This window comes from Ascidiella aspersa, chromosome 6 (genome assembly GCF_963924565.1).
Source record: "Ascidiella aspersa chromosome 6, kaAscAspe10.2, whole genome shotgun sequence".
NCBI lineage: Eukaryota > Metazoa > Chordata > Ascidiacea > Phlebobranchia > Ascidiidae > Ascidiella > Ascidiella aspersa.
The window spans coordinates 22,495,687-22,512,625 of NC_139452.1; the positions used below are offsets into that span (position 1 = coordinate 22,495,687).

Sequence of the window (16,939 nt, forward strand, 5' to 3'; positions counted from 1 at the left end):
TCAAAAAGTCCGACTTTTAGACTTTGAGGTCTTGGACAATGCACTAATTTGCATTAACAAATGTGCATAAGAAGATTAAGTTTAACAATACTTGACCCCACCAAACCCAAACGCTAACCAGCGCCCTAACCCAAATAATGTGCGATAATTTAATAATTATAACGCTTCAGGCCCCAATACCTCAATTTGTGACGTAAAAATCTTAAATACAATGGACGAGAAACCATCCGAGTTTGGGCTTTTTCCCCCAGAATTTAAAGAATTATTGAAATAACGCACATTATTTGGGTTAGGATTCGGGTTAGCGTTAGGGTTTAGGTGGGTCAAGTGTTATTAATCCTATCTCATATTTTTTGTTATCTTTTCTGAACTTTTAATGAATATTTTCAATTTATCTTCGCCGGGAGTTTACCTAAAGGTCCAAATCAGTGCATTGCCAGGACCTCAAGGTCTAAAAGTCTAGACTTTTCTGCCATTGGATGCCCTGATTGTCGTAGACCTTTTTGCTTAGAAATGCACTGATTTCTAACGGATCGGGTGCCGCACAAGTTGTTGTCAACGGCCGAAGGTTGTGCGCCAACATTGGTGCATGTTAAGCAGAGTCTACGTTTTGAAAGCTGGAAAATAGTTTGGCACAACAAATAGGTTGGAAGCAGTATTCATCTAAGAATGTTTTCTACTAAGCAAATATATTTTTTAGTGAGCAATATTATTTTACGGCTGAGTTAGCATGGGCCTGGGGCAGATTAATGTTTGTTGTTTTGGGGGAGAAAATTTGATAGATGCCGTCACAAATTATTAGTAGTTTACTTTGCTAAATATTATTCTGATGAAATAATTTACGCGTGCGTACATAGGTACAGACGGAAAATACACAAAGCCGTAACGTAATAATGAGGACTAGTATAGCCTATAGCCTACTCAATAACATAAGCATATTAGGGACTTGTGTACTTAATCACTAAGATCTGAAACTAAGTGATTATCTTGCTTCGCGTACGATATAAACATGCCCCGCTTTTCTTAAGTAGGTTTCGCTGATAACTTGCACTAATGTGCATATACGATTATACGTATAGGCCTACTACTGAGTTACTTGGTCAAAAGTGCATCCAGTTAAAAATGCGCCCTTTAGCTAAGAATACGTTTTTAGGAAAGATTTTAAATTAGAATTAGGGGTGACACGTTGGTTAAAAGAAAATGCACGTTGCCCGAAATAATTTTAACAAAACGAATAAGATCTTATTCAATTAATAAGAGTCATTACCCATAGGTTAATTTCTTTTCGTAAATGTCTATAATGACACATTTCGCCAGCCTCAGTAGCCTACAGATAAATCGTGTAATAAAAATATCATTTAGGAGTGCGATCGTGCGTTATCGAAAACAATCCCAAACTGACCAGAAAACTGAAGTAATTTTACACCAGAGACATGTATTACCGTCACAAGAGACTTTGGTAAATGCATAGCCTAATAAGAAAACATAAGAAATCTTGTGTCAAAAACTGAAAGATCTTTTGGTTATAACTTGGTAATGAAGTAAATACGCAAAAATCTCATTTTTGTGCGCAAATTGTCTGGAGTGACTGCGCAATTGTTTTTTTGCGTATCATAATTAAAGGGAAACACTCGTTGGGAGGCACTGATGTACAGCATTCCAGTTTGCAGTGTTGTAATTACTTAATTCACTGTTTTCAAATGACTTGACTTAAGTCGTTTAGGCAAAAGGGTTGAAATGAAGTGTTTTCGTTAAGCAATTGTTTTTGTAAAATTTGGGTATTTATCCGAATTTTTGCACATAAGACAATTTGCTTGCTGCACGTCGAGTTTTTGTTATTTGTAGTTTATAGTTATTATAATAATCGGAAAACTTTACCAATTTAACGTTTACTTTTTATGACATGGACTTGCTGTCTTGGAATTGCCTCGCTTTAATTTTGACTGGATTAGTTATTTATTCAAATGAACTTGATTTGGCAGTTATTTTACAAATGACTTCACTGGTATTTAAGTAATTTCAAAATGACTTACAACACTGTCAGTTTGTTTATTGACCTATTTACGCTTTTTACATAGAGTGTTTTTATAAACACGAATTAAAAAAAATATATAGCAAAGAAATACTTTAAGGTTGCAAATTCTGAAAAAAGAAATTAACTTAACAACTTGACAGCCTAAAATTATATTTGATAACATGTACCCTTGATAGTATTGATTACGGTCATAACTATTTTGTTTATCAACGTAGCAACCATTCGTATAAAACTAAAAATGCATACCGAAATTAATTATACAAGAGCGGACGGAAATAAATAACTATATAACAGGTATTTCCGATTCCAAACGAGTAAAAGTATAGTAACAAGCGGTAGGCTAAAGCTATTTTAAATATCCCTTCGAAAAACATTGTTGCAATTGTTGTAAAAATAATACGGCGAAAAGGATTTTCTTCACGGCCATATAAACAACGGTTAAATCAAGACTAAGTGTAGCCTATTAGGCGGGTAGCTTAAATCCGCTTTTAATTGTCGCGCTATAAATTATTTATTTATTCGTTGCGAGCCAGACAGAACGTGTGTAACGATTTAATTTACAACAAACACATTTAGAGGTTTTGCAATATACACCAACCCCGTGGTAACTTTCCCCTTGCGTTAAAACAAAGTACAAGGCATTCATAACGACTTGTATTTGGAAAACGTAAGTGCGCAAAAATAAGTTTAAAACCAAAACGTTCAAAAGGAAAACAGAGAAGAAGTTTTCCCGAACGACGGTTGAACGTATTTAACGCAAGACACAATTGAGGAACTTCAGCAGGGGATAGCGGAAGATGTCCTGGAATAATACTGTCGAATATAATTTGATGCCCGACTTGCTACGGGACAAAAGTCGCTGTTAAATGCAGCATAAGAAAATCGTCTTTCCCCGATATTTATATATAGAAGTGTTGGGTATTTTGTCCATTTATAGCACGTAAAATTTTATCGAACATAAGACAAGTTTGTGGCATTCTGCCAAAAACATTCAAACATTACCATGGTCGAGGCGTAAAACGATTTGTCGTAATTGTTTTTGAGTATGAGTTTTACCATCATAACAGAATTCAAGGGCTGTTAGGTGAATATCATGGCACTAAAATAAGAACAGTTAAAAAGGATAACTACAAAAATTGGTGTTGGATATACCGAATAAGTATGTAGCCATATACCATTGAGAAAAATACAGAAACTCGCAAATAACTTAATGGCATACCTGCTAAATATCGATCAATTTGTTTTTCAGTAAGTTTCTAGAATCGGATCTTAAAAATAAAATAAACAGATGAATCTTTTAACAAACGATGGCTAACGGCTTACCATGTATAAACTTAGAAACTTTGTGTATTTACTTATACATTTAAACCTGAACAACGATACATAAAGATTAATTGGAATCCACAGGAATAAATTAAAAAACAATGGTTAAAAATTGCTTATTGACGCAAAAATGGATATCGTGAAAGCCAGCACTAAACATAAGGCGTTTTTTCGCACCATAAAGTGAATTTTGATTTCGACAATGCTCCATAAGGCAAATAAAGTTCGCTTGGGAAAACTGAATGTGATCGGATTTACTTTGTCTGTGAATCAGACAAAGTTTGATTAGAAAATAAAGCAGTAAATAAAGGATCGAAAATGGCAAACATATGAGCGATAAACTGAAGGGATGCACTTAGTAGATGAAAAACAAGTGATAAATAAACTACAACTGTGTCGGTTTGAACACTCTTGAGAGTGAGACACCCTTCGAATGACCTTCTTTCTAAGTCTAAGAAGATGATATTTGAATGACAGTAATGCCAAACCACTCTTCACCCAAAGTATGAAGTTAGCCTTCGCCACCACAAAAAGTGAAACGCTGATACGGAAAATCAACTCAAGAGAATAATACGCAACTGATTGGAAGTGTTTTAATCCTACTTCACGAACCGATTGAAGATTGCCGGGTCTGTAAAACACAACGTTCAAATGCAGTTAAAAACTTAATGTAGGATAGGGAATGAGGGTGTGTTTACCCAAGCTAGCTTATGCACGGTTGAGTTTCGTTCACATTAAAGGTTGTTCTAATTGTTTTAGGGGATAACGAAAATTTAACTGGGTGTACTAATATAGATATAGAACTGCAACAGGGTGAGAGGGCACTATCCGTCACATAAAAGTTTGCTGACAATAGTACACCCCTCTCACACCATTAAGCATAGCATTAATTTTAAAGTGATTTTTCAAATGAAACACATTAACACCTTAATACAAGGTTTTCCATCTAAATTTCTAAACATAGCTATAAATACTCAGCTTTGTCTCAAGGTTTTTATGTTAATGGCTTACATCGCAAAATGAAACCTTTCTTTACACTTGTGTACCACTGGCAGACTACGTGTTTATAAAAGGTCGGGACAATTCTAAGGCTGGCCCATAGCGGACCGGATATAAAATGTTTTAACTTGATTTTGTCGTTAAACGAAGTAAATGTAAATAACTATACAATAAAAACTATAGTAAGCCTTAATAAATTGTCACAACGTTCAAAATTTTATCAAAAATTATGCCGTGGGCCTTCATAATTGACGTAGTTTAGTAACCACCGCCTTAAATCATCGTAGTAGACCAGAAGAACATAGACACAAATTCAGTGTATTTCTATAGATTATACAGAATAAAGATTGAATAAAGTAAACATTTTAAAAATCAGTTCGATTTTTTGTGTCGTAGAAGTTTTGTTGACGAGTATAGCTTCCTGTATTCCAACCAAACTGTTAACTGAGATATCCAGTGTATAGTTTTGTTTTAATCATTTTATAGCTGTTAGGAAGAGTCCCGAGTCTCGACTCCGTAGTCTCGGTTAAAATAAAAGCGACTAATTTCCTCGCTACGCTAAACAATCTTTCCCTTTTAGTTACAAGATTGCGTCACTAAGGTAAGGTTTTTAATTTTGATTTAATAAAGTTTTTTTTTTTCCTTTTAACCATTTTTCGTCTTGGCCTGAGGTGTCTAGCGCAGGGTATTTACAAAACACAAAAATTGAACCATAATTTGCATGTCGACTCAACAATCGGTGTCCCTAAATAACAAATCTGCGTCCCTAAAATTAACAAATCTACGTTCCTAAAATTTAATAATATAAATGCACAAATGGTTTTCTGACACACATTAAAAATTATCTAAAGTTTATTTGAAAATAAGATGTTGAAAACAAATCACAACTTTAATCTATCATGAAAATTTCCACAATGAAGTAAAAAAATATAAAAATCGAAACGTCTTTTCGGTTCCTATTAAAAAACGTGGTAAGTAAAGCCTATGTTAACTTTATTATAGGCAGTAGGGTTGAGATTGTACCTGTCCTCTCGCCATTCGAGTACAATTTGTTCAGCCTGGCGAGTGCTAAAAGCAAAAATTAGTTGTAGTTGTTGTTGTTGTTGTTGTTGTCAGACCGGCTGGACTAAACTTGCGACAAATTGAGTTAAACGCCACTGATTGAAGGTCAATTATTGCATAAATCGCTAACGATACACGCTTCGCATTTACAGAATTAAACAAGCCTTTCGCACGTGGTAAAAAGTCCTACGCATTCAATAGTCTGGTGTGCAATCAAGGCTGGTCGTACGAGCACTATGTATTTATGCTCATCGAAAGAGAAAATACAGATTAAGTTATTGGAAAACAGAGTGTAAATTTAAATTCAAGACCAACCCAGGGCGGGCGATTTAGTTATGAACACAAAATTGACACTTTAGTTAAAGTAAACACCCCTGGACCCCTGGTCTTCGGAAATCCCTGCAGGCATGCTGGTACTTATCTCATGACCCTAGATATTGTTGCGTCACACAGGGTTTAAAATTTCAATAAAAACAAGAGGCGTCGCTATAATTTTAGCCGCCCGTTCATTAAATGACGCGCGTGGCATAACATCTGCAGCATATTCCTGTCGCGGTATTCTTGTACGCATGTTTACAGACGAAGGCAGAGTGGGGTGTTCACGCCAGGGCGGCACCAAAGCGTCCTTACCACAGCCTACAAGTACCCAACACGATCTGTTACAACAACGCTTATTCGACGTGGGTTCGCTCAAGTTCCCAGAAACTAACCTACTAACCTTATTTATACAAATCCCATCGACAAAGCAAAGAGCAAATACAAAGTAATGACTAAGACAAAATTTAGTTTTAAACACTTTGACTTATTGGAATGCGATCTAATTGGCTTAAATAACATTTGAAACCATAGAGAGGCGGTATGTGTCGTTTGGGCGACGCCAGTCTGACAACGGCTGTTTTGGTAACGACGTTTGGGCGCGCTGTTTGACAACTGAATGTTTGCCCTTGTTCAGGGTTGAGAAAAGCGTTGTTAAGATCTCATTCTGCATTTTATATCTTATTCCGATTCAGGCCTTATTTCGATTGAACTAGTAGTTATATTTGTTTTTTTTTAACAGACTGTATTTCTGACGATAATTAATTTCAGTCTTTTTACTAGACTCCGCTTGTTTCGTCCATAAATCACTTTAAAAAAGGAATGTTCCCGTCTCGATTAACGTAGGACGAAAAGTAAAAGTTAAAATTTGTAAGTTATAAGAACTTCGAAAGTGAAGAAGCCGTGATGATAAATTAAAAGTTAGATACGTCTTTACACATGCTGTTTCAGGGATTAAAATATAACACGACTTATAAACATATTTAAATATAACACAAGGGCCAGTAAAGGTAATCAGTCAAGTTTTTTAGAGTGAGGAATTGCAGTGTGGCTTCAAGTAAGATTTCTGGCCAGAATATGAAAGTTCTAAAATCCTAATTTGCAAAGTCAATAAAAAGGTATTTTTTATCGTTGGGCCAATTTGACATTTTTTGGTCAATAAAGTCAATTTTATGTAATTAACACGTCTAGTCTAAATGTTTTTTTAAATAATGAGAAACATAAGATACTTGTTGCTGACAATCCCGACTCATGCTGATTCTACACTACACGTGGCTACCTTTAATAGACCGATTGTTTAACACTACTGTAATCAAACCCCAGAGACCAAAGTCACAAGCGACTATGTAATCGATTGGAGAAAAGGTTTAAAATGCATAATTATAAACTGATTTTGGGGGATGTTTTAAGTTTATTTTTATTATATTTATTTTTTAGAGGTTTCTCATCAAAAAAGAGCGCCGCCATCTCCGGACTCCAGAGTGGGTGAAGAAGAGTTTTTTTCGGTTAAATTTAGGGCAGTCGTCCGAAACCGGGAATGCGGGCGCCCCTTTAACTTTTTTAAGTGATTTTATTGGTTCCATGTAACGTATATTGTTCATTACCTATGCTTTAGTTTAAACCAAAATTGCACATGTGTAGTTGAATAATTTAAGAAATGGTTTATAATTTTGCGATGTGCGAGCTTTTTTGTCTATTAATTTTTAATAGCTCTTGGATTGGGAACTTTATTTGCTACTTCTTACGACCTGTTCGGTCTATCTTTAATTAAACAATGTCGTAAAATTTATTTTTAGATAAACCGACGAAATTGTTACGTGGTTTCTTCGGAAGCAACTTGTTATGCACCGAATGCGAAATGTCTCACAAAACTCGCGATTTAGATATTAGTGCTAGTATTTTCACGATTGCCTTACTGATATTTAATCATACCAAATTGCATTTGTGATAATTATTTACTATCTGATCTGAGGGGGCGCAAGGCACAGGGCAGTTACCAAAGGTGACGAGATAGGAAAAGGGTTAAGAACCACTGATCTATAGGGCTTTAAAAAAATACCTAAAAGAACTTCTGTTTATAAATTATATTTTTATGTACTGATCACTTTGGGTAAATCTCCCACAATCATATCACAAGTCTGCTGGACAATTTTTAAACGAAGTGGAACACTGACCTTATTCAATACCCACGCGTCGGGTTCTCCGTATTTTGGTTTTTGATCGGTTGGATCGTATCCCAGCTGCTGCAACATGGGAGCTATGTTTGGCATGTCGCGAACCACATCGTCGGGAATACTGCCAAACCAACTAGTCAGGGCGTCCAAATACAGGGCACGCTGGACCTGATCGGTCGATTTTTCCACGCTGTAATATTGCAAAACGTGTACGTTATACAGGTTTAAACCAAATAAAACGAAATAAACCGTAAGTAAATCCGCCAGAATTGGCAATCTGCTTGGTAGTAAAGGAGCCTGGCTTTTAAAAGTCGTTAGTCAAAGTAACTTTTTTCACAATAGTCACTAGTTAGATAGCAAATTATGGCGTTAATTGTACCACGTTCTTTGTATTTTATTTATTCAGCATTATGATAATAATATTGTTAGCTGTCGTTTATTAGTTGCAATTCCGAGACATTTCGTTAGCTTAGAATTTTATATCGATCCAGGAGGGTATTTCTAGAACAGTTATCCAAGCAGCCCATTGGGTAAAGTCGTCCCGCTGTGAAAGTAAGAGCCAGCATACAGCGAATGAAATGAAGTGCAAATTCCAAACCCCGCTGTTTGACACAATCTCAGCACGTGAAAAAACGTTTGAATCACAACTTTAGAAGGAAAGCCCGCAGAAGTAGCGAAACCGTATAAAATTGAGGAAATTATAGGTTGTTGATGGAGACACTTATTAGGAAAACCAATTTTCACTGTGACGTGAAAGAAACATTGCGGATACAACGCATAATAATTAAATCGATTGGAATCAATTCGAACAGGTAGCAACGAATTTGGAAAAAAAAACTATTCAATAAAAATTGGAAAACCGGCATATGTTTTTTAAATTTAAATAATAAAGTTTAAACAGCTAGGCCCAAGATATAAATATGTTTAAGTTTTCAATAATCAATTACCATATTGCCAGTTAAAATGTTTTTTTTTTTTCAAAATAAATATAAGCGATAAAATCCGTATATCAAAACGAACAAGTTACACAGCCATTAATTGGGAGTCAAATTTGGCAACATTTTGCCAGACAGCAAATATAAACTGCCTATTTGTGTTCTATTGGCACATACTTAATCTTTTTAAATTAAATGCTCAATACCAAAAAGGACGCCGGTTCACTAAAGCATAACGCTATATCGATATTGACAGAGTTTATCTTTATTAAGTCAGCTTAGTTTTGTTGCTAGTCATTGTGGACCAGTGATTGTCAAACTTGGTACAGTGCAACACAAGTGTGCCTCAATAGATTGTCATGTGCGACTATGTGGCAATCGATTGGACAAAAAACTTTAAAAAGCATATAAATAAACACAGTGGAACACAAGTGTGCCTCAAGAGATTGTTAAGTGGTGGCGTGAAAGTTCTTGTAATTTTGAAAAATAAGTGTTATAAATAGACACATACGCGAACATTTCAGACTTAAACATGCACTATCCATTACAAAATTGATAATTTTAGGACATTTACATATTTTTATAGTACTGCAAGCTAAAAAAGTTGAGAACCACTGTTGTGAACTGTTTGAAATAAAGTAAAACATTGCACACAAACGATATTACTAACTTTGATAAGGAAATGTTGGAAATGTGCTTTTCATGATTCAGCACGCCCTCATTCCATGTTATATCAAGGAAGGCGAGAATCTGATGCATCGATTTAATGGGCTGCAACACCAACTGTTCATAGTGAACGGGCATACAAACCAGTGGACCCACTTCCTTGCACTGAACGAACATTGCCTCAATTGCTCTATTCCACTTTGTCAACACATCTCTAAAAATAGCATTAGGGAGATTACAGGTGCATAGTACTCACATGCTTTTAAAATATGCACAATTATTTAATTTTTGGCAGCTGCTAGATATTGGGTACGCTTCTTTGAAGTTCACCTAAAAAAGTTTTCTAATAACTTTCAAAAAAAAAATCATTAATTTATATTGTGATACCAAACCATTAATTAATATGGTAATTGGTAATACCATTAATTAAAATAGTGTTACTACAAAAAAGTCAGCGGGTAAATCTAAAAAATTTTTACACAGCAAGATATTTATCATTAAAAGTAAGAAAATTCTTTACTTAATGAAATATAGTGCACTGGCGAGCATCATTTCCTGTGTGGGCAAACAGCCTAGGGTTAACTCATTGTTGCATTCACCACACTTTTTACTACCAACCATGCACACAGTCACGCAAACGCAAATTGTAAACAAGATTATTGAAAAGACAGACTTGGAAAGTTAGGTATTTTGGAAGCTTAACGGCAAACTAAAATCTTGGTTCAATGGTTAACAAAACAATGTAAAGTGGCTTTGTTTAGGTCACATAAAGTCGTTCAATAAGATTACAGCACTCCAACTTGATCATGTATCTACCTGTAACTTGTAATGTCGAAACCGGAGATGGTTACTTGACGTGATATTATGGAATGGGCAGTAGCCCTTCCATCTCTCAACATTAGAATAAACTTGGCATTAGGAAAAATTTCTTTAAGGTATCTGCGAAAAGTGTAAATTTATACTGAGTAAATATGAAAGAAAAAGTATTTCATTGGCATACTTTATAGATTTTAGTGTGAATGGGTCTTTATTGCACAAACGCTCTGCTGCTCTGCCGTGGTTAATGATGACTTCCAGTATGAACTGGGTAACTGCCCCATTTATAACCTCTCTGGAAACACCTGCTTCTTCCAAGCGTAATCGTTCCTTTGGCGATCTTTTGGAAAAAATAAAGAAAATATTTGTCATATATGTAGAGTGGTTATTTTTTTACCTAAACGTGAGAATTTTTTTAAATTTTTACCTTGAAGCATTTTGTAAAAAAATTGACCTCTGAGGAATACTTTGGTTTAAACATCGCATGGTTGTATGAACTTTAGAAAATGTGTAATTTATAGTCTTGACACAAAAAAAATGACGACTATAAAAATGTAAAAAAATGGGATGATTGCTTATCACAACCAAAAAAGACACTACAAATACATTTCAATTGATTTGTTCAAATCAGAGATGTACAACTATCTAAAGCAAACACAAAGTTTAAGTTGAACCTAATGCGACAAACCAGACCTGCATGTTTTTGTTCTGCCGGCTCACATATACTCTACTGTATATGAAATGAAAATATAAAATAGTTAAAATATTGTTTGATGCAATTGAAAACTAAATTTTGATGAAATTTTAAACTGAAACAATTTCAAAAAGTTTACTACATATTTTAGTAATTTTGTAAACCAGTTTTGTGCATTTTGTAAACGATTTTGTCTTGAAGTATTTTGACATAACATTTAAATTTAAAAAAAAAATGTTGTTTTTCTATTAAAACAATAATCATTCTAGTCATACAGAGTATCAAATTAAGAGTATAGAACACCAACCTTTTTTGAAAAGTTACAAAAAAATCTGTTTTAGCCTCTCATTTGGACAGTGAAAATGTACTTAAACATTCAAAACAGATATATATATATATATTTTAATTTCAAAATGTAGGAAACATTTGCAAACCTATTATTGCAACTAAGGAAATGTACTCCAACATTAAAATCCGATATAATTTTTTTTTTGTTTTTTGTTCAAATTCGGGATACATTGCGATACATTCATTTATTGTTGCAAGTTAGAAAATGTACTCAAACATTTAAAACTTATATATTTTTATGGGACTTTGCATTTTGTAGTTCAACCATTTTGTAGTTCAAACCATTGCATTTTGTAGTTCAACCATTAAAAAAAAGGGTAAATACTTTAACCAGTTGGCCCTCATTCCCAACATCCTTGGAATTATTCTTGTTTCTTGACCGCATCTCACAATAGGATGTGCATCTAACATTGCGCGCATTAGAGTTGTTCCACTTCTTGGCATGCCACCAATAAAAATCAATGGCGAATTTTTGTCATAGGTTGTCTAAAAAGTTGTATAAATATTCACAATTAAACATAGACTATCAAGTGGTTTAGCAGTTTGCATTCATTTATGAGATTTAGTCTGGCTTAGGGCCCTTAATTTTACCAAACGCTGCTTAATTTCATCACAATCATATTAGTTTTTATCTCCTAAACAAATAATAGGTTAATTTACCTCCAAATGCAATTCGATAGGTTATGACCAAACAAAGCTATGATTAATCACCTTTCTATGAAGTCTTTGATCATTGGATTGAATCGGATGTTCTGCCTTGAGATTGGTCAAGTCCTTTTTTAACGCAGAGTTTTTGCTTGAATATAAATAGGTAAAATACAACGATACCAACCAAAATATAAGCCAGGTAACTGTTCCAAATTTAGATTTAAAGCTTCTTGTTCTATAATTCATCCTACAAGTTACAAGTTAGCAAGCTGAAATTCATAAATAAGTATTTATAAGGTTAAAATAAAAAATGTAGATATACTATGTCTGAGATGTGCACTAAACCACTGTTATTAAATGACTTCGGTCTGGGGAACAAATGACTTGTCTTAAATAATTGACTTTAAATATTTGCACATAAGTAATTTACCCAAACAGCTTAAAAGATTAATATGTAATATGTATTTACTTAATTTTCCTTGTTTAAATGTAGTTTACTGCAATGATGAGACCTTTTATATTTTGGTTGTAAGGTTTTAAATTATATATAAAAGGTTGTAAGAACCCAGTCTGCATTTCATAGCACCTTAGGCCAAGATCTCAAGTGCAGCAGTAAAGTTGTGCCGGTGTGCGAATACATTTTTTGCACACCTTAAGCAGTAAATCCTACCACAATTTAACCCTCTTTCAATATAAAACTGTGCAATATACTGATTTAGGTGTACAATTACTTTCAAAGAAAAACTTAGAAAAATTAATTTACTTAAACGCAACTTCCATTGCGCTTATAATTTTAAGTATAGTAGTTCACTTTGAGCCATGCAAATTTTAGAAACATTGTGATTACAACCACGCAAATTTTTGCAGTTCAAACTTTATTACAGCCATGTATATTTTACTTGAATTAACATCTCTACCAACACAATAATCAGGGTTTGCAATGTGAAGAACATCTATGTCCAAACGCATCTTGTAATGTAAAATTTTGCAAAGCCTTTTTTATTCTTGGCATCGTGCAATATCATGATAGTAAAATAAATTTTAAAACACAGGAAATTTTAAAGTTTTTAGAGGATTTGAAAGGTTGTACACAGTACAGATATACAATTTTTCTGGGTGCTCTTTCACTATTGTACGTGAAAAGTTATCCAAAAAAAATAATAATAATAACGCATACCATAACGCATATTGTTTGGGTTAGGGTGCGGGATAGCGTTTGGGTAAGGGTGGGTCAAGTTATATTATGTTTATTATTAATAACACTTAACCCACCCTCAACCAAACGCTAACCCGCACCCTAACCCAAATAATATGCGTTGCGGTATGCGGCATTTGAAGAAAGTTTTTTTTTTTATTAATTTTTACGTACAATAGTGAAAGAGCGCCTTTTTCTGGACGCTGGTTTAAAATTCTACCAATTTTTTTACAGTACGTTTAATAAATGAAATTGAAATAAAGAAACATATGGGACAATAAATGGCGCTGGTCTAGAATCCTACCACAACGTTGAAATAAATATTAAGCAATGCATAATATGTGGGTTAGGGTGTCGGTTAGTGTTTGGGTGTGGGTAGGTCAAGTAATATTGTTTAACACTATTACTGGACTCACCCAAACCCAAACGCTAACCGACACCCTAACCCAAATAATGTTCGTTGTGGTAGGATTCTAGACGAGCGCCCAATAAATATATTAATAGTTATACTTGAACCACCCAAACTCTAACTCGCACCTGAACCCAAATGCTAACCCGCACCATAATCCCAACAATTAGTTGTGTGTCAGTCTGCATTTCACGGCACTTCAAGCCAAGATCTAGGGTGTGCAGGTGTACAATCATGCTTTTTGCATGCACACCTTAGGTTGGAAAGAACAATTTACCCAGTTTTTAAAGTGATTTTTTTAATTTTCAGTGCGCAATATACCAATTCAGGTAGGTACAATGTCCCCCGTCCACAGTATACAATGGCTGATGTAAATAAAGCTTATTCGGGTAAATTTAGATTTATTAGCGGAGTAAAGCCACTTCCGATAGTAGCGAACAGCGCCCTTCCAAATAAAAAACGACAATAAGTGCAAGTATTGAAAACAAATACGGGTAAGTCCCCAATCGCTCCGTAAGAATTTTTAATTAAGTTTGATCGCCATTTTGAGGAAGCTTAGTGGAATAAAAATATCTAAAGACAAAAAGGGCACAAAGTTACACTATATTTCTTTTATGAATAACAAGAAACTTAACACTCCTGCTCTATTCAGTTAAATACTAAAACAGAATTATCTATAATACCCGAGCATTAAGAACGATCGGTCCTAATAAAACCAAATGTTAGCCTACGGGTCGGAATAAGATATTAGCTAAACCTTAAAAAAAGTCCTAAACCCATTAAAGTTGGGTTCAAATGCCCTAACTGATACCTTTAAAAGTAGGGACAAGCTATTAGGTCATTCGGTGCCACCGTTCTACCATCGGCCGTTTTGGTTTCGACTCTGGACTCGTATTTCGAACCATGTTTTATTTCGGCGATGATATTATTATATTTTCGGTCCCATTAGTGGAGTATATTAACATCCATCGATTTACGTTATTAAAAAAAAAGAATATTATCCATCGATTCACGTAAGCTAATTTGTATAGAGGTTACGTAAGCTAATTTGAATAGAGTATAGACAGCAATACACTCATATAGGCGGTCCATACAACTCAATACACCAAAATACGTAGTTGGAAATTATTCCACTATATGTTACTCCATATTAACAATTTCACGTTTAGAGCATTCGTAGAATGGACTATAGACACTCAAGTAGTTTTACTCGAATCTCGAATTCCGAGACCGACGCCAAATCTGTAGCCCTGCCCTTATATCCATAATGCTGTGAATTAATGGCGTAAAATACTTGCCAAACGCGAAATAAAGAAACACTGGATTAGGTTTGTGCCCAGGCCTACATATTATTCGTAATTTTTGGTCAGTAGAGCTGTTAAATTACTACAGAGTACAGATGATTACATTATTGGTACACGACTGTGTATACATTTTCAGAAGTTTGAAGGTACCGTACTGTAATAGATTGGTTAATAAAGTTATACGAACGATCAGGATGCAGCAGACCATGGTCTCATGACAAATAGATAGATAAATTTTGTTTATTTGGAACCGCAAAAACTAGAACGCAGTACAAAGTTTACAAATAAAATTACAGTTGTTTGTTCCAGGATGCAGCATAATACCGTAAAGGGTACCGTAGGCCTACATCGAGTAAACTTCGCCCTGTTTAAGATTCAATTCGAACTAAAGGCCTACACAAAAATAGTCATAAGAAAAAAAATTATACACAATACACAAGTAATAATAATACCATGAACAACAAGAAATTTAAGATAAACAAACCAAAAACCATCCACGACAACGCAAGTTTATTGCTAGAAAAAAAATTAACACAGTGATACATCTTAACATAAAAAAATGCAATTATTCATACCAAAAGTTCAAGGAGATTGAATCGAAAATCATTCACAACACAAAAAACAAAATTTCATCTAAATACACAAAAAAAATATTCTTACACACAAGCTCGAAGAGATTAAAACGAAAAGCATCAACAATAACAGAATTTTTTTTATCGCCGCAAACGACAAAAATGTATTAAAAAAATACATTTACCTATACCACAAATTCAAAAAATTAAAACGTAAAACGCATTACAAAATATTGCGTAGAGACGTAGTCCATGCTATATATAAATGGGGCAATATTTCTACGGCATAAAAGTAATTGTGTAAGGTAGTAGACCCAAACATTTATTCAAAGCAACTTTTTGCCGTATTTCCCATACTTAAATCTCGACCATTTGTCGGTTAAACTGTATGGAGTCGCAATTCCTTACACGTTCAAAATTGAAATTAAAATTCATGTTTGTTTAGCCTTGACATGCAAATTAAATATTGATTTTACATTAAGTTAGGTCGATCATTGCCGACGCTTGGTTTACAGGCAGAATCAAAAGCGTGACAAAAACATTTTGCTACAGGGAAACAGACAAAGCACCCTAAACAGTCAAAGTTTTGTAGTCTTGTAGTCATTAGAGTTTTGTATTACTTTTTAACTGCTTTTGTGATTGGTGTTGTTTGACCAAAGTTAGGAACTGGTTTAAAGACTGTTCCTCTAAGGAAGGGTCACCAACTATAAACGGCCCACAGAGTTAATTTTATATCGACCCGTGACATATTGCTTTAATGAAGTTTAAGTACTGCTGAAATGTTGTCGGATGCATTTCTAAACTAAATTTGGATGGCATTTTGTACTAAACGAAAATTGTTAGATCACTACAGTGTTGGTTGCAAAATTATTTTTATTTTTTTATACCGCTATCAAGTTAATAACGCTCATGACAAATCTTTACACCCAGTCCGCGATCGTCAATCCTTACTGTTACCCTGCCCTTATAAAACGAGCTTGGTGATCCCTGCTCTAAGGCATAGAGGTGTTTCTAAACCTATGGGTCGCGACCTAAAATTGGGTCGCCACTTAATTTGGCTGCGTCGCCTACTGCACATTGCCACATTGGTGAAAAGATTGGTTCAGAGCAAGATTACTCCAAAATCAGAAAAAAATTTGGGAAAATACGAACTTATCTTATACTTAACTTTTAATATATTTATTTTTTAATTTTTATTTATGCTATTTATTTTATGTTTTGTTCACTTACAAAAAAGTTCAGTGGATAGAATTAGGTCGCCAAAGCTTCGCTGTTGTATTTCGCTTAGCGGGTCGACGCAAAACGTTGAGAAACGTTGTTCTAAAGCACTTACACACAGCCCCGAAGGCGAAATAAGAAACCATTGGTTTATTATACTATTAAATGGTCGTTTAGCAAAATAAAAAATACGATATTTTATGCTGGAATTGGGTAGAGATTTTTT

The 16,939-nt window shown here is 34.4% G+C and overlaps 1 protein-coding gene across 1 annotated transcript; it reads right to left on the reverse strand.

Annotated features, from left to right (window-relative positions):
• Positions 1–2,182: 2,182 nt before the first annotated feature.
• Positions 2,183–12,280, reverse strand: LOC146140816 (protein-tyrosine sulfotransferase 2-like). Its single transcript, XM_083391296.1, has 7 exons — positions 12,079–12,280; positions 11,693–11,853; positions 10,510–10,665; positions 10,326–10,448; positions 9,514–9,723; positions 7,909–8,098; positions 2,183–3,989 (listed from the first exon to the last, which is right to left on the reverse strand). The coding sequence occupies exons 1-7, from the start codon at positions 12,259–12,261 to the stop codon at positions 3,963–3,965; spliced, it is 1,050 nt and encodes a 349-aa protein (XP_083247422.1). The 5' UTR covers positions 12,262–12,280; the 3' UTR covers positions 2,183–3,962.
• Positions 12,281–16,939: the final 4,659 nt, after the last annotated feature.

Coding starts and splice junctions, on each gene's coding strand:
- LOC146140816 (XM_083391296.1), bottom strand. CDS start 12,261: ATGAATTATAGAACAAGAAGCTTTAAATCTAAATTTGGAACAGTTACC. Junction 8,099..9,513: donor TCCAACATTTCCTTATCAAA/GTTAGTAATATC, acceptor GCAATATTACAG/CGTGGAAAAATCGACCGATC. Junction 3,990..7,908: donor ACGCGTGGGTATTGAATAAG/GTCAGTGTTCCA, acceptor TGTGTTTTACAG/ACCCGGCAATCTTCAATCGG.